This window comes from Nicotiana sylvestris, chromosome 6 (genome assembly GCF_000393655.2).
Source record: "Nicotiana sylvestris chromosome 6, ASM39365v2, whole genome shotgun sequence".
NCBI classification, from domain to species: Eukaryota; Viridiplantae; Streptophyta; class Magnoliopsida; order Solanales; family Solanaceae; genus Nicotiana; species Nicotiana sylvestris.
The window spans coordinates 49,105,014-49,123,382 of record NC_091062.1 but is presented as its reverse complement, the minus strand read 5'-3'; the positions used below and the strand labels follow the sequence as shown (position 1 = coordinate 49,123,382).

Sequence of the window (18,369 nt, the reverse complement as noted above, 5' to 3'; positions counted from 1 at the left end):
TGCCTACGTATCCCGCACCCTGTGAGAATCAAACCGGAGTAGTTCGGGTAGATAAAACAAACTTCTTTTGAAAACAAGACTTTTTCAATGGCAAATAAAACCATTTTTCATAAACAAAACCCCCTTTCTTTTTCTCTTTTTTTTTATTTTCTCAAAAAATTCGACAGAGTTTCGACGCTATTTGGACATTGATTTTTTCAAAACAGGCGATTAACTACCTCTATCTCTCTTTCCTCAAAGTATTCAAAAGCCGGTCAGCATGCAAGTCCGAAGCAAACAAATGCACAGGTAGCAAGTTGGATGCATTAGGATGGTCTTTTGTCGTTTTGGTACACCTGTCCTAGACAGACCCAACCTCTGTGTTGAGCCTCCAAAGTCAAATGCACATGATGCAAACAAACGTTCCTACTAGAGATCCAGCATGAAGCTGAGTTATTCTAGGTTCGTAACCTGGGTATTTCTTCTAGACTGTGTACCTGAGCGGACAACTCGAGTCGAGGAGGGGGCTACGTACCGGGGACCCGCGGGATCGTCCGGCTTTGTAACTTTTCCGGCCTCTTTCTTATTTCAAGGTATGACACTAACAGAATAGGGAGTCTCAACCAGCAAACACATCCCCGGAGGTAAGAAGAGAAGGGTTTCGGCACAGTTTATATACAGTTCAGATAATATCAAAGCAGTAAAAGCAGCATTTAGCACATTAGGCTCAAACATGTAAAAATCAGATAATAAACAAAGCCAAATATAACAATTTATCTAAGCTCGAATTCTGAACCCTGAACCAGAGATTCTAGGTTCAATCCCCAGCAGAGCTGCCAGAGCTGTCACGCCTCCTTTTTCACCTGCGCCCCCGTGAAGGGACGTAAAGGGAGTTTTTCCAATTAAAAGACAATCGAAATGGGATTTATTATTTAATTTAGAGTCGCCACTTTGGAGATTTATGGTGTCCCAAGTCACCGGTTGAATCCCGAATCGAGGAAAGATTAACTCTGTATTACAGTCCGCGAACCAGAAATTCGGGTAAGGAATTCTGTTAACCCGGGAGAAGGTGTTAGGCATTCCCGAGTTCCGTGGTTCTAGCACGGTTGCTCAATTATCATATTCGGCTTATTTATCTGATTTTAATTCATATTGAACCTATGTGCAAATTTAAACTTTTTACCGCTTTTATTATTGTTATTTTTTTTCAACGAGAATTGCAACGTCTTGAAAACGCATCTCGAACCACGTCATATCAATTCACCCGTGGTTGTTGACATGTCTCGACTCCGTTGAGATTTGGATTTGGGTCATATAAATGTGCACCCGAGTTTAAGAAAGTAAATTATTAAAGGTGTGCCTAAAGCGACTAGCGTATCATTATTTTGGGTAAGGCCATGAAATTTTGCTATACGGACCATCCCGAAGTCTAAGTAATTTTACCAACACATATAGAGGGCCCCACAGCTTGTATACTTTTGTTTGTCGAGGCTCGTCTCACTCATTATTTTTAAAATAATTTACAACCTCGTGGAAATGTATCTCGAACCACGTCACAATCAATGTACCCGTGATTAGAGACACATTTCGACTTTGTTGAGATTTGAATTTGGGTCACATAAATGTGCACCCGGGTTTAAGAAGGCAATGTTATTAAAGTACGTGCCTCAAGAGACTAACGCGTGGTTATTTGGGGAAGACCGTGAAATTCGCTAACGGCTCGCCTCGGAATCTAAGTATTTCAAATATACATTTGATGAGGGCCCCGCGACTTATGTGTTCTATTTAGCGAGGCTCGTCTCATTTCATTTATAGGTCCATCCTAAAGTGAACTAAAATTTTCTAATTAATTTGTCTCTAAAACTAAGGAAAAATCCTAATCGATTTTTTCAAGGGCCTAAAACAATAATTGTAAACCAAATATGTCTCAGGGCTCAAGGATAAGCCCGAAAAATGTGAATTGGCACGACCAAAACCGGCCCAACGTAGTCTTTGGCCTAGGCGCATGCGAGTATACAAATAAGGTAAAACCCGGGCCATTCGTTAAAGTGCTAAAGCTCAGATGGCCTGGAATTAGGCTGACCACTAGACCGACGCAGCTTCAGTTGAATCAAATCAAGTATTCATCAAAATTACTGCGTCCTTTTACTCAAATGAACAGAACATGGTTTGAAGATTAGATTATTTTAACTACTGTCCGTTTTTACTAAAGGTGAAAGAGCAAATTAAGAGGTAGCTTTGAGTTCGACAACAAGATTGCATATCAAGCCTTCAAGGATTAGACTATTGGTCATACACTTCTACCAACGCTAGTTAACACCTATATATTAAGAACTAATCTACATGATATGAGTTACTGCAATACAATACATGCTCAACTGGACATCAAACTTGATTTCAAATCCAATTTTTTCCGACTTTTCTTTTTAAACATAAATGAACAATAAACTACATATACACCCATTGTACTGAATTGCAGTTAGATAGTCACGAATTTGAATTGGTTCAAAGTAGTTCAAAGGCAGTTTATTACAAGCTGTAGATTCGGCCATTCCAAATTACTTAAGCAAACAGTCCTAATTACAATTCAAATCATTACATTCAATTATAAAGAAGATATAGTAGCTACTGAAGTTTTCCAATGAAGTTAGGTTTCCATTTCATTTTATTTCAGCCAAACTCTACATGATGTGGAGATTCAACATGTACCTTGATAGGAAAATAGGACAGGAAGAAGGAGAAGTCAGCAGCAGGTAAGCAGCAGACAATACAGCAGCAATGGGATTCAGAACAGCTCCAAAAAACCAGTTTTAAAACTAGAATAACACTCAACCACAACCCAGAATGGGTTTGTCAACCAACAGCAATACAGACACCCAAAATAGAACAAACTGAGCTCGGATAAGTTCAGAAACAGAATCAATAGACTGCCAAATAGATTCAACAATCAAAAGGGGCAAGAACCAGTGCTTGGAATCTAAATTCTGCCTAGAACTCAATGGAACAGTATCCTTTCTCTTAAACTCTCTCTTAGAACTGATTCAAGACTCACAAATGTTCTCTCAGATTGACTTTTTCTCTCTCCGGGTCTCTCTTCAGATTTTGTAGGCCCCTCCCTCTGTCTAAAATGACTCTATATATAACCCCCAAAGCAGGCCTGCCCCCTCAACTCTCAAAAGCACTTTAGGCAGAATTTTTAAACTAATCCTGCCCATCATCTCTCAAACCCCACTATATTATGTTTTCCCTCTTTTTAATTCATTTGTTCCCCACTACCCTTGTCTTTTCTTTATTTAAATTCAAATAGGTATGGGCACCTATTTCTTAATCCATTTCCTGTAAACCTTCCCCCCACCATTATGTTTTGTTCCCCATTAGCACTAAACAATTGCATTAGTTTAATGGTACTTTAGTACCCTACTGTCAGCCCACTCATCTTATGCCATTTTCAGACTTTTTAAACCCCAAAATACCCTCATAAAGCCCTGAAATTACAGCTATAACCAATTCTCCTAAGTTCTGAATTCAACCTTATGACTCAATACTATCTAGTTGACATTATCATACCAACACTGAATTCAAACCAATGTCAGATTCATTTCAGACCCTAAACAGTAGGATTCGATTCATCAATTGCTTAAGCTTGATTCAAATAGCAACAAAATAAAGGCCAAGGCTTTAAATAACTTAGAACACCCTTACAGGGCATGACACAGCAGGTTCAGGTGACAACCAAAATAACAGTTGTGACTAAGCAGTTCGACTGACCAAGCAATTCAAAACATTGCCAATGACCAAGCAATTCAAAACAATGTGACGAACTGAATATACCCACAGGCTCAGTTCTAAGTTCAACTATACCAACAGGATCATTTCAACACAACATTTAAGACAGAAATGAAGCAGGAGGGGAAACAGACTAGAATGAACCATGAAATCAAAACCAAAATTAAACTACTATCATGTTAAACTAACACTCAAAGCTACTGGACTAATCGACGACACTTATTCAATCGATTACACAACAAACAGAAGCAATGATAAAATTGGACCAAATAAAAGGTCTGATAAAGAAAGACAGAATCAATCTACAAAACTGAAAAAATCAATAAAGCTACACTTAAACAAAGTAAACAGAATAAACAAACACAAAAATGGAACAAACAGGAAAAGGAAAATACCTCAGGAACTCGGAGACTAGACGATCCTGACTTGGACTCTGACTCGGACCTTTTTGAGGTCGAACGGACCTTAATCGAGTGTTCTCAACTGAGAACACTTCGACTAAGGTCCACTGGACACCCAAATTCCTTTTCTTTGGATAAACTTCAACCTTTGGTTTTCTAGGGTTCTTGGGGGTTCGATTTGGGGTTCGAACGGTTCTGGTCTGATTCGAACCAAACCAACAGTGGTTTGGTGACGAGGCAGGTAAGGGAGATGTCTGGTATGAGTTTGGGACTGGTTGGGGTAGGTTTAGGTTCTGCTCGAATCTTCGATTGAAGATTCGAGAAGCTGGATATTGATTCGAGGCAAACGGTTAACAGATCCGTAATGAGGGTGGTCAGGGGGTGCCTTGGTGTGAGTTTGGGACTAGTTGGGGTGGGTTTCAAGTTTTTCTCGAATCTTCGATTGAAGATTCGAGAAGCTACAATCTGATTAGAGCAAAACGGGTAAGGGATTCGTGGAGAGGGTGGTTATGTGCTCTAGGGGTGTTGGTTTCATGGTCATTAGCGTTGTTGCCGTCGGCTTTCAGGCGAAAGGGTTTCAGGGCGGCTAGGGTTTCGAGGGTCATTTGGTTGGTCTCTAAAGGAGACGATGAACAGGGGTATGGTTTAGGGGGGGTGTGAGGTGAGAGGTTGGGCTTATATACGGAGGGGGTGGTTTAATCCTGGCCGTTGGATCAAGCACGATCAACGGCCTGGATCGATTTACTTAAAGAAAACGGCGACGTTTGGTCTAAGTGGGGGGGTTGGCTGGATCCAGGTAACGGGTCGAGTTCGGGAATGGGTAAGGGAGATTGAATCTCAGTCGTTGGATCGATTTAATCCAACGGCCTTGATTAAGAGTGACCAAACGACGTCGTTTTAAGACGTCTCTGGCCAGGCCAACTGGGCCTGGTCCATGGGTGATTTGGGCGTGATTTTTTGCATTGAACTTGGCCCAATTTTCACTCTTTTCTTCTTTTTCCTTTCATTTTCTTTTAATTCCTTTTCAATTAAAAATCCTAATTAAATTATAAAATTGACAATTAACTAAAACATTAACTCTTAATACTAGCTATCACACGAAATTAAACATCAAATAAAGATAAAATCACACAATTCGGACATTAAATGCAAAAAATGTTACATATTTTTTGTGATTTTTCCATTTGTTAAAACAATCTTGATTGTTTAATTAAGTCCTAAATTGTAAAATTAAATCCTAAATGCACATGCAACACATATTTTTGTATTTTTCTTAATTAAAGTAGAAATAAACATGCACAGACAAAATACAAATAAATCACAAACAACACAAAACCATTTTATTTTGAATTTTTGGGAGTAGTTCTCATAGGGCAAAAATCACGTGCTCACAGCTGCCCCTCTTTGTCCGAAAACACAGGGAATCCATCTCCCGCCATTAAGGTATATTCGGAATGTCATGACAGCACCTTGAGTCTGTGGGATAATGATCGGGCTCCCTATCTCGAGGATTATCTGCGGCCCTGCAGTGGCTCCGATGTTTAGGGATCTGTCCGTGGCCCAGCAAAAGTTACCAAGACGGGGGACTCCCGAGGCAAGCAACTAGAATTAATAGGCTCTAGTGTCATGTCTAGCCGTCCCATCCCCATATATTTACATTTAATGCACTTTGTACCATGCCGTGTTCCCTCGCCTATATAAGAGGAACCCATACCATCTTGTAAAGGGCTGATGTTGCTCCATTTCTCCACAAGTGCAGTAATATCTCTCTCTCTCTTTTCTTCTAAGTGGTTTATTCCCACTGGCCCGATATCGCTTTGGCATTTATCATTCTCTTATCTGTTCTTCACTACTTTGCTTAATATTGGTAACATAGGGCCTTGCTCGATCGTATCTCCGCCTGTTATCCCATTCCCGACTGCCCTCAGTAGCTTGAGCTTGGCTCGAACCTTGGCCCCGAGGTCTTCATCGACCATCTCTACACCCGGGCAATAGGCCCCTTTGGTTTGATCACTACCTCGCCTTAGCTCGCATTTTATCATTATACTTCAGGTTCTTAGCATTAATTTCTTCAATAACTAGCTCGGGAATAGATCACATATTTTTAGAATCTCATTTACAAATTTAATTGTTGATACCATTTTCACGGTAAACAATGACCTTCATGCCCAAGTATTGTGATAATCCTGATACCCTTGCATGGGCCTGCACATACTTTAATGTCTCACTAATTATTCTCTTATGCTCGAATGAGGCTTAATCTTGTTAGAAATATTTCTAGGGCCTTAAAATCTCCCCTACATAGAAACATTCATCCTTGAATGTCTAGCCGAAGCCATAATCAAGATCAAATATCCAATCATAACCTTTCTAGACCTTTGCACCAAATAGCCTCTTATTACTCATCCTTTTGACTAACTTTAAATTTTCAAAAATTCGATAGAGTCTCCTTTATAAATAGGACCATATAAATATAACCACATGTCAACCAACCGAACGAATATGATATACATAAAGCAGGACAGCCCCATACAGCTCGCATTTAACACAATGTACCTCTATATACCAACAAAATTTAATACAATTTACCTGTAATGACCCGACTGATCATTTTTATTTCTAGATCTTTGTTCCCCTATTTAAGAGTTCTCATATGTACTTTTATTGTTGTGACTTGAGAGGATGATTGATTTAGTTTTGGAAGGGTTTGGGTTGTATTTGGAATACTTAGTTTTATAATAGCGGCCCAAGGTAGTCAAGTTTTACTTGAGTCAACACTTTGATTAAACGAAATCAGAAGTGGGATTTGAGGGTTCTAATAGGTTTGTATGATCATTTGGAATTGGGTGTGTGTTCGGATCGAGATTCGGGTGATCTAGGAGCGTTTTGACGCTTAGTGTTGAAAGTTGGCATCTTGAAGGTTTTAGAGTTTTCTAAGTTTGGTTTGAAGTAGGCTTTGGTGTTATCAATGATCCATTTGGGATTCTGAGCCTTGAAATAGGTTGGTATGGTGATTTGTAACTTTCACGTAAAAGTAGGTGTCATTCTGAGTTGTCTAAGTATGATTCGTTGCGTTCAGAGCTAGTTGAAGAAGTTTGAAGTTAAAAAGTTGATTAATTTGGCTTGAGGGTGTGATTTTTCATTTCGATGTTGTTTTATGTGTTTTGAGCAGGTCCAGATTATGTTTATCGGCATGTTGGTGCAATTTTATGGGGTCGTGGGTGGCTCGGGTGTGTTTCGGATCACCTGGAACTAAGTGCAAAATGGCAGATTTCTGGTGTTGGTTTCCTTCTTCGCGAACACAAAGGGTGTCTCGCATTCGCAAAGAAGGATTTGGTCTTGGGGAGATTTACTACTTCATGTTCGCGACGGGGAAACGTTCATAAAGGGTAGGGGATTTGAAGCTTCGCATTCGCGAGGCGTAGGATGCGATCGCAAAGAAAGAGTTGAGGCTGGGGATGACGGGTTGGTAGCCTTCACATCCGTGAAGGGTAGCTCGCTCTTGCAAAGGGTTGGCCAGGTTAGCCTTCCTGATCATGAGGCGCCTGTCGCATTTTGTTAGTTTATATGAGTCCACCAAACAGTAGAGTACCTGGTCCTCTATGAGTTTTTACTGAGAATGCTAATGACACAGTAAGTAAATAAGATACGGGATTTTTACGTGGAAATATTCCAACTCAAGGGTACAAAAACCACGACCTACACTTGTAGGCTTTTAACTTCACTAACTTATAAACACATATTACAAGCCACTTTGTAATGACTCCATTACAAAGACTTCAACTCAACTAACTTGTGATACTCTTACCACAAGCCACTTTGTCACTCTCTAGTTACAAAGGCTTTAACTTATGACTAACTCTAGTCACAATAGAAACTTAGAGAGTTTTTGGTTTTTACAAGAGGGTTCCTAATCAATGCTTCTAGCTAAGCAATTTAGGAGTTACAATAAGAACAATCACAAAGTTACAACTCAACTAAGGACAATAAAATACTAGATTTAGGAACTGGTCCGTAGTAGCGTTTAACTTTGTTCTTCAAGCTCTTGAGAATGAAGTTCACTGTTTTGCAGAAGGCTTGAATGAATTATCAAGTGTTCAAGTGATGTTTTGATATAAAATCTTTGTTAATACACCTTGATGACATCACTTGAATGATATAAGCACTTTAGTTGGTCAAAGGAAGTGGCTACTAGAAACAGTGCAGTGCAGGCAGTCACGTCACTTCCAGTTGTGTCCAATTGACCTCGTACTGCTATGATGGAACCACAAGGGTATCAGGTCCTTGTTTGATTCTCTATCTCCTGAATCTATAGTAGTTCACATTTAGCTAGAATCCGTTAACTTGCAATGTATCCCAAGTGTGTCAAGTTCCCTATCTAGTCCTTGATAGTAAGTTTGTTAGATCATCAAAACATAAGGCAAAGACATTGAAAACCCATCAATTTCCCCCTTTTTGATGATGACAAACTTAGACATTTATAACATGTATTTAGAGAACCAGATAAAGTAACAGGAGCTCACAAGTTCCCCCTGACTGTATTTAGAGAACCAGATAAAGTAACAGGAGCTCACAAATTCCCCCTGACTTTATGCTTTCCCCCTTAATCAGATCCTTGATTCAAATTATACTCTCAAATTTTATCATATTATCTACAACTTATTCCCCTTTTGGCATCATTAAAAAGACAAAAATAGTCAAACAGCATAAAGAAGTCTAGTTGAGTAAACTCATGCCATATATGTGTACACAACATGATAGAGAAGAGAATCATAAAATTCAAGCAATAAGATAATAGAAAATGATAGATTTTATAGACATAAAAATATATGCCTTTACTTAAAAAGCAAAGGCAAAATTGGACTATTAAAGACGGGAGCAGTACCGTTACATCCCAACCACATCAAAAAAGAAACAAAACATCTTCCATAAAAACTTAAAAGAACATTCCAGAAACTGGTCACTGAAGGGGTACTTAGGGGGCACTAGGAGTAGAGGGCTTGGAGGCTGCAGCAAGAGTTTGTAGAACAAGGTCTATTCGGTCATTGGCCGACTTTTGCTCATTGAGCAGTTCTGCTTTCAGGTTTTCCACTTGCACCCTAAGATCAACATTCTCTTTTGTTAAATGAGCCACTTCATCATTTGGCGCTGGAACACCTTGGGCTTGCTGACCTTCTAGAATAGCATTCCTAGCCTTCAACCGATGAATCTCCTTAGTTGCACTATTTTGAGCATTAATGAGCTGTGAGATGGTTGATGTAATGCCTACCCCCCCCCCAATTCTTTTCTATGCACTCACATTCTTCCAATGTTGTCTGTGAGAAAGTCTGCTTCTTGGTTCCTACCTTACCCTACCCCAGTGGCACTTTGAAAAACTTAAACACTTGCATAAGCAGAAACCCGTATGGAAGACCATGATTACTATCCTTGAAGGTTGCTACTTTTTGCATGTGTTCGATCATAATAGCAGGCAGGCTGATAGGAGTAAAGCTATCTAGTTGCTCCATAAAAAATAGGTCAGACTTAGAGGTCATGGACCCCCTCTCAGCATGATGCAATAGAAGTTTGTTTACCAATTCGAAGAGCAATTGATAAACAAGGAGTAATGCCTTCTTGTGGATCTGGTCCCTGTTTTGGTTCGCATTGTCCATTACCACAGCATTCCAAAAATTATACTGACACACATCCTTCATACTAGACACACCAACTGTAGGAACTTTAAGAATATAACCAAGAAAACCTACATCAAACACAATATCTGCTCCATTTACCAAAGCACAAATTTGGTCGGTCTCAATGGGAAAGAGGCTAGCAAAGAAGCTTTGAACCTCATCCGCATACACCTTAGGTATATCCATTTGAAATATATGCCCCCATCATTGAAACTCAACCATCTCAATAACTTGTCGCATACCAGCCATATCAGAGATTGCTAGGTCAAACGTATGACCCAGCTGAACCTTTTGGTGCCTTAGGCGTTCTGAAGTAGAACTGCTTTCACTCCTCCGCTTTTTCACAGAACTAGGTTCCTTATCAGTTTCAAACTTTCATTTGCCAGACTTCCCACCACTTGATTTCTCTTTTCCCTTAGACTTGACTAACACATCCTCATCAGACATGAGGGCTCACTCACAACATCCTTAAACTTGCAACTAGGGGTTGAAACTTTCTCTACTAAAGCAGGCTGCTTCTTTTTCCGGGACCGTCTCACCATGGAACCAGGTTCCTCTGGTGTTTCCTCTTCCACTTATACCACAGGGACAGCTTTATCACATACTGGAACATTATCTTTCACCAATCTCCTCATTTGCTTCTTACTACTTTTTCTGCTCTTTTGAAGGGCATAGTCGTAGGCCACCTGAGCTAACAACCTGGTAGTATGTCGCTTGGTAGAAGACTCAAGAGTGGACACCACCCTTCGCTTGACTATGAACGCATCAAGAGCCAGGTTGTCTAAATCCTTCTCATCGCTGGACCTTATCTCAGGTGCTTGAATGTCCAAAGGCACAACAGAAAATGCAGGAGCAGAACTATCTTGGGAATGAGAACCCTAACCTGGGTCCTCCGGAGAGGGGTCAGGTTCCTCATGTGAGGGCCCAATAGTTTCTGCTAGTGCAGCGCCCTCAACAGTCACTATGGATCCTTCTTTCCCCATACTATGTACCTCGTTTCTCTGAGAAATTATCTCTTACAGGACACCGTCATCAGATACCACAAAGATGGTTACAACATTTTCTTCCTCAATCAGCTCAACTGCCACCATGGAATCTGTAGCAACAATAGCGGAACCCTCTATGACCTCAGGGCTTTGACCTTGTTCTCCCCTTGTTCTTTGATTAGTGGGAACCTTAGAAGATAGAGTGGATGGATCAACAATTTTAGGGCTTTCTGAAATGGAGAGAGATGGGGAATCTGTGTGAGGTGTGATTTCAGTAGGGAGAGTAAGAGTGGTTATAGAAGAGTCAGTGGCGACGGAGGACTCCATAGGTTTTTTAGTATCAGGGATGACTGAGGTAGGGATATCGGAGTTTGTATCAACCATTTAAAGATGCAGTGAAGGTACTTTCTGAAGTTCTAATGGAGGACTTATGGTTTGTGGAGAAAGGAGGAGGGTTTTATTAAGAATGGATAATTATAAAGAGAGAGATGCGGACAGGTTCTAAAACGGCAGTTGTGCGTCGAGAAGTGCAACGTTTCAGAGGGAGATGGAATGATTTGAAGTGAAGAAACATGACAGCAGGGTCTGAAAAGGTGGATGACATGGCAGTTGAGTTTTGTACCTTTTTAAGATATGTATTAAAGAATGCACAGAACTACTAACCTTTGGTACAAGAACTAGGTTCTTGACCTGTTATTGAAAGTATCAATCCTGTTTTATTTTCCATGCACTACATCAACAGCTTCTATACTCATCATGCGTGTTTACCTGCAATGGTATTGATGTGAGTTAGACTTGGTCAGAAAACACTTTAGCTAGTTTTACTTGAAGGTGAATTTCATAGCCAAATGATGAGGAATCAGGTTCTCAATTGGGTTTTAAAAGCCCCAGCATCACCATGTTTCTTTCAAAATGTTCCCTGCTTAATGCTTTGGTGAAGATATCTACAATTTGGTCTTCTGTGCTACAGAACATCATACAAATCAACCTTTTCTCCACATTGTCCCTCAGAAAGTGATGCCTTACGTCAATATGCTTGGTCCTTTTGTGTTGAATTGGATTCTTGGCCATGTTGAGTGCACTGGTGTTATCACATAGAAGGGGCACACTCTCAGTAAGTACCCAAAATCCTCCAGGTGTTGCTTAATCCATAGAAGTTGAGCACAACAAGATGCTGCATCTACATATTCTGCTTCAGCTGTTGAAAGAGCCACTGAGTTTTGCTTCCTTATGCCCCAAGAGATGAGACATGAACCTAGGAAGTGAGCCATTCCAGAAGTGCTTTTCATGTCCACAAGATAACATGCATAGTCTACATCATCATATCCAATGAGATTAAAACTATCACATGAGGGATAATAAAGGACTAGGTCCTATGTTCCTTTAAGGTATCTCAGAATTCTTTTTGCAGCCTTCAAATGCGATTCCTTGGGATTTGATTGAAACCTTGAACATAGCCCCACACTGAAGACAATATCAGGTCTGCTGGTAGTGAGATAGAGAAGAGACCCAATATCACCTCTATACATGGTTTGATTCACAAGGGATCCAGTTTCATCCATGTCTAGTCGAGTGGCCGTAGCAATGGGAGTGTCTATCACCTTTGATGTATCTATGTCAAACCTCTTCAAGAGCTCCCTGAAGTATTGTTGTGTACAAATAAATGTCCCCTTTGAGGACTGTTTTATTTGAAGGCCCAAGAAGAAGTTCAGCTCCCCCATCATGCTCATTTCAAACTTACTTCCCAAGAGTTTTGCAAATTCTTCACACAGAGAATCAGTTGTTTCCCCAAAAATGATATCATCAACATAGACCTAAACAATGAGCAGGTTCCTTCCCCGTTTCTTTAGGAACAAGGTGTTGTCAATTTTCCCTCTCCTAAAACCATTTTATAGGAGGAACTTTGACAACCTTTCATACCAAGCTCGAGGAACCTGCTTCAACCCATACACTGCTTTGTCCAGTTTAAACTCATATTCAGGGTGTTCATGACATTCAAGCCCTAGAGGTTGCTTCACATAGACTTCTTCCTTAAGAAGTCCATTCGGAAATGCACTTTTGACATCCATTTGGAACAAGGTGAATTCCATATGAGATGCAAAAGCGATTAGAATTCTAATAGCTTTCATGCGAGTGACCGGAGCAAACGTTTCATCATAATCAATCCATTCCTCCTGATTATAAACTTGAACCACTAGCCTGGCCTTGTTCCTTGTGGTGTTTCCATGTTCATCAAGCTTGTTCCTGAATACCCACCTAGTTCCTATAATGGTTCGATCTGAGAGACTAGGTACCAGGTGCCAGACATTGTTCCTTTCAAACTGATGTAACTCATCTTGCATGGCTGCAACCTAGTCTGCATCTTTCAGGGCTTCCTTGATATTTTTGGGTTCTATTTGAGAGAGAAATGCTGAGAAGGCAAGTGAATTTCTGGCTTTTGACCTGGTTTGTACTCCGGAATCTAGAGGGGTAATTATGTTGTCAAAAGGATGAGAGCTTTTGTGTTTCCAATTAGACATCTGAGGTTCATTTGTAGAGGATGTGGGTACATTTAACTGGTTTTCTTGTGTTCTTCTCTCAGGTACTAGTAGAGTACCCTGAACTACATCAACCACTCTTTCTTCAGCTTCAGTGGTTGTAATTGAAGTACCTGGTTCCATTGAAGAAGAGGCAGTATTGTCTTCACTCGGATCTTTTACTTGGCTCATCATATTTGCCTTTCCATTTGTCATGTTAATGATTTCACTAGGAACTAGTAAGGGTTCTCCATCTTGATCCTCTTTAGCACTCTTCTCACATGATGGATAGGACTTATCAAAAATAGCATGAACATTTTCCTCAACACATTGAGTCTGCTTTTTGTATATTTTGTACGCTTTTCTTTGAGAAAAGTAGCCCAGAAATATTCTTTTATCACTCTTGGCATCAAATTTACCAAGTTGATCCTTTCCATTATTGAGAACATATCATTTGCACCTAAATGTTCTTAGGTGAGTTAGCTTGGGTTTCCTTCCATGCAGTAGCTCATATAGGGTTTTATTCAGGAGTGATCTGATCATGCACCTGTTCACCAAGTAGCAGGCAGTGTTGACCGCTTCAGCCCAGAAGTTCTTTGCAATTTCACTGTTGATTAGCATTGTTCTTGCCATTTCTTCAAGAGTTCTGTTCTTCCTTTCCACTACTCCATTTTGTTGGGGGGTTCTAAGAGTTGAGAAGTTGTGAGTGATGTCATTTCCATTGCAGAACTCATCAAATTTGGCATTGTCAAATTCTGTTCCATGATCTGATCTAATGCATGCGACTCTAGATTCTATCTTCACCTGGATTTTCTTCACAAAGGCCACAAACACCTCAAAGGTTTCATCTTTATTTCTAATAAATAGAGACCATGTGAATCTAGAGTAGTCATCTACTATCACAAAAATATATCTTTTTCCTCCCCTGCTTTGCACTCTCATAGGGCCACATAGGTCCATATGCAAAAGCTCGAGTGGCTTTGAGGTGCTCACATCCCTTTTAGACTTAAAAGAGGACTTCACATGTTTTTCTCTAGCACATGCATCACAAACTTTCTGTACCTTGAACTTTGACATGGGCAGACTATGGACCAGGTCCTTTTGAATTAGTTTGTTCAGAAGAGAGAAGCTTGTGTGCCCCAATCTTCTATTCCAGAGTTCAACATCATCATCAACAGCTTTCAGACAACTCACATCACCACTTTGTAAGGACTTGAAATCAGCAACATAGATGTTCTTGTATCTCTTGGCCACAAGTACCACTTCACCAGCTACCATATTAGTAACTGTACATATCTTGGATAAGATTTCCACCTTGTTTCCATTATCACAGATCTGAGAGACACTCAAGAGACTGTACTTAAGACCATTGACATAGTACACATTTTCAATAGAATGAGTGAGTGATTTCTCGACTTTTTCAACTCCAAGAATGTACCCCTTTTCCCATTGCCAAAGGATACACTCCCTCCTTGCAGGGCTTTTAGTGAAAGAAAGTCCATGGTATTCCCAGTCATGTACTTTGAACATCCACTATCCATGAACCATTGTTGACCGCTTCCTTTCATTGTTCCCTGCACAATAAGATTAAGAGTTAGTTTTAGGAACCCAAGCAAGTTTGGGTCCCTTGTAGTAGGCAAGAGGATGAAAAAACGCTCTCTTAGTCCAAGCAGCTAATATGCTTTTTTCGTGAGTGGAACCCGGTCCCTTTTTAGTAGTTACATTTTCAACAACCATTTTGTTTTTCTAAATGAACTGGACCCTATCTTGACAATTTTTCTTAAAATGTCCATTGTTCCCATAGTGGGTACACAACCGGTTTTCGGGTACAATCACATATTTTCTATGTGGGTTGTAAGGGGTTTTCTCCCTTTGGAACCCTATTCCCTGCCTGCTTCCACCATTATTAGTGTACATGGCAGTGATAGCTTCTGAAGACCAGGTCCACTTTAGGGACTTTTCAAGATCATTTTTTACTATTTTCAGTTCAGTCTGGAGGTGCTTGTTTTTCTCAGTTTCAACACACAACCTAGTTCTCACAGCTTTCAACTCGTTTTCAAGCCTAATGTGTTCCTCACTGGCTACCTCTTTTCCTTTTCTAGTATTTTTGGGTTTAGACTCAGTTTCTAGTCCCTCTATTGTTTCCCTCAAATCTGTAACTACTACCAAGAGATCATCTCTTTCTTCCTTAATTTCAGTCACTCTTTTCACTAGGGCCTCCTTTTCTCTACTGAAGTTCTCAATAGTTTCCTTATGGTCAACAACTACCACCACTAAGTCATCTCTTTCATGCTCTAAGTTGGCAATCTTTTTGGTTAAGACATCTTCTTCTTTTTTCAACTCGCAAATGGTTTCCTTCAGATCCACTACACACACTACCAAATCATCTCTGGTTTGTTCAGCTTCCCCTAGTTCTAAGATCAATGCATCATTATCCTCCACAAGGTTATGATAGACATCAATCAATACATTAGATAAAGAAATAAGTTTCTTAGAAGTGTATGATTTCAGATTTCTCTGAACATCCCTGAAATTTACCTTACTATTGTCATCGTCTTCATCATCATCTGATTGGGCCATCAAGGCAAAAGTTGAATCATATTCATTTTCTTCGCTTTCAACTGCCATCATGGAGCTATCACCAGTATCAGTTTCAACTTCAGACTCACTAGAGGAGTCCCCCCATGCTGCAAGAGCCTGTTTTACCACATTGTCAGCAGATCTCTTTCTTTTGAAGTCCTTGTCAGGAAACGGGGTCTTCTTAGATGCTTTCTTAGGGTTGTATTTGGAGAATTCTTGCTTCAGGAGAGGACAGTCTTTGATGAAGTGCTCAGGCTTTCCACACTTATAATAAAGACCATAGTTCTTTTGTTTGCTAGAGCTTCCCCTTTTTAGCATTCCTCCATTTCTTCTGACCATCTTCTGAAATCTTTTGGTTAAGTAAGACATGTCACTGTCCTCCTCACTTGAGTAATTACTAGTAGCTTTGAGTACCAGGTTCTTTTCTTTCTTTGGTTCTCTTCTTTCACTATCTATCTTCCTCTTCATCTTGTAAGTTTTCATATTTCCAACCAGCTTATCTATGGTCAGCTCATGTAGGTCCTTTGCTTCAGTAATAGCGTTCCCCTTGCTTTCCCAAGAGCTAGGTAGGATACTGAGGATTTTCCTCAGTAGCTTGTTCCTAGGAATAGTTTCACCAAGTGAGTACAACTCATTTATGATGGAAGTGAATCTTGTGTGCATATCTTGAATAAATTCATCGTCCTTCATCCTGAAGAGTTTATACTCGGTAGTGAGCATATCGATCTTAGATTGCTTTACTTGGGTGGTTCCCTCATGAGTTGTTTGCAAGGCTTCCATATCTTCTTAGCAATGTCACAAGTAGAGATTCTATTGTATTCATCAGGTCCTATTCCACATACCAAAATCTTCTTTGCACAAAAATTCTTCTCCGCAGCTTTCTTGTCTGTGTCGGTGTATTATTTTCTAGTTTTTGGCATTGAGAATGGAAGTTCATCAAGTACATTTGTTGGGATGTAAGGGTCGTCACATATGGCATCCCATAACTCAGAATCCTCAACCAAGATAAAATCGTGCATTCTTGTCTTCCACCACCCATAGTATTGTTCATTGAACCTGGGTGGTCTGTATGTAGATTGACCTTCTTCAAAATTTGGTGGATCAGCCATAAGGATCCTTCCTAGGTGTTAGCCTGATAGGAGGAACCCGCTCTGATACCAATTGTTAGTTTATATGAGTCCACCAAATAGTGGAGTACTTGGTCCTCTATGAGTTTTTACTGAGAATGCTAATGACACAGTAAGTAAATAAGACACGGGATTTTTACAGGGAAAAATCCCAACTCAAGGGGACAAAAACCACGACCTACACTTGTAGGTTTTTAACTTCACTAACTTGTAAACACCTATTACAAGCCACTTTGTAATGACTCTATTACAAAGACTTCAACTCAACTAACTTGTGATACTCTTACCACAAGCTACTTTGTCACTCTCTAGTTACAAAGGCTTTAACTTATGACTAACTCTAGTCACAATAGAAACTTAGAGAGATTTTGGTTTTTACAAGAGGGTTCCTAATCAACGCTTCTAGCTAAGCAATTTAGGAGTTACAATAAGAACAATCACAAAGTTACAACTCAACTAAGGACAACAAAATACTAGATTTAGGAACTGGTCTGTAGTAGCATTTAACTTTGTTCTTCAAGCTCTTGAAAATGAAGTTTACTATTTTGTATAAGGCTTGAATAAATTCTCAAGTGTTCAAGTGATGTTTTGATATAAACTCCTTGTTGATACACCTTGATGACATCACTTGAATGATGTAAGAACTTTAGTTGGTCAAATGATAAGTGGCCACTGGAAACAGTGCAATGCAGGCAGTCACGTCGCTTCCAGCTGTGTCCAATTAACCTCATACTGCTATGAAGGAACCACAAGGGTATCAGGTCCTTGTTTGGTTCTCTATCTCCTGAAGCTATAGCAGTTCACATTTAGCTGAAATCTGTTAACTTGCAATGTCGTCCAAGTGTGTCAGGTTCCCTATCTGGTCCTTGACAGTAAGTTTGTTAGATCATCAAAATATAAGGCAAAGACATTGAAAACCCATCACATTCGTATAGGGTAAAAATCTGGGCATTGGCAGCTTTGCATTCACGATCGCGATAGTACTTCCACGATCGCGAAATATAGGTCGCTGGGCAGACACTTTATAAAAGTCTAGATTAGGCTCATTTCCTCATTTCTAAACCTTGCTTGGCTGATTTTGGAGCTTTTAGAGATGGATTTTTCATCTAGCATTTTAAGGTAAGTGATTTATACCTAATGTGAGTTTAATACATAAATTATGGGTAGATATTTACATATAAATTATGAAAATTATGTTGAAAAACCTAGGATTTAGTAAAAGTAGATTTTGGCAATGAAATTAATGTTGGAATTGAGTATAAATTATGTATTTGAGTTTGTAAGATCATGGGTAACATTTATCTACGTAAATTATTAGAATT

General features: G+C 39.7%; 1 protein-coding gene across 1 annotated transcript; it reads right to left on the bottom strand.

Moving 5' to 3' along the window:
• Window positions 1-15,086: 15,086 nt before the first annotated feature.
• LOC138870579 (uncharacterized) lies at window positions 15,087-16,700 on the bottom strand. The gene has a single exon (XM_070148400.1). It carries the CDS (start codon window positions 16,698-16,700, stop codon window positions 15,087-15,089), a length of 1,614 nt encoding a protein of 537 aa, XP_070004501.1.
• Window positions 16,701-18,369: the final 1,669 nt, after the last annotated feature.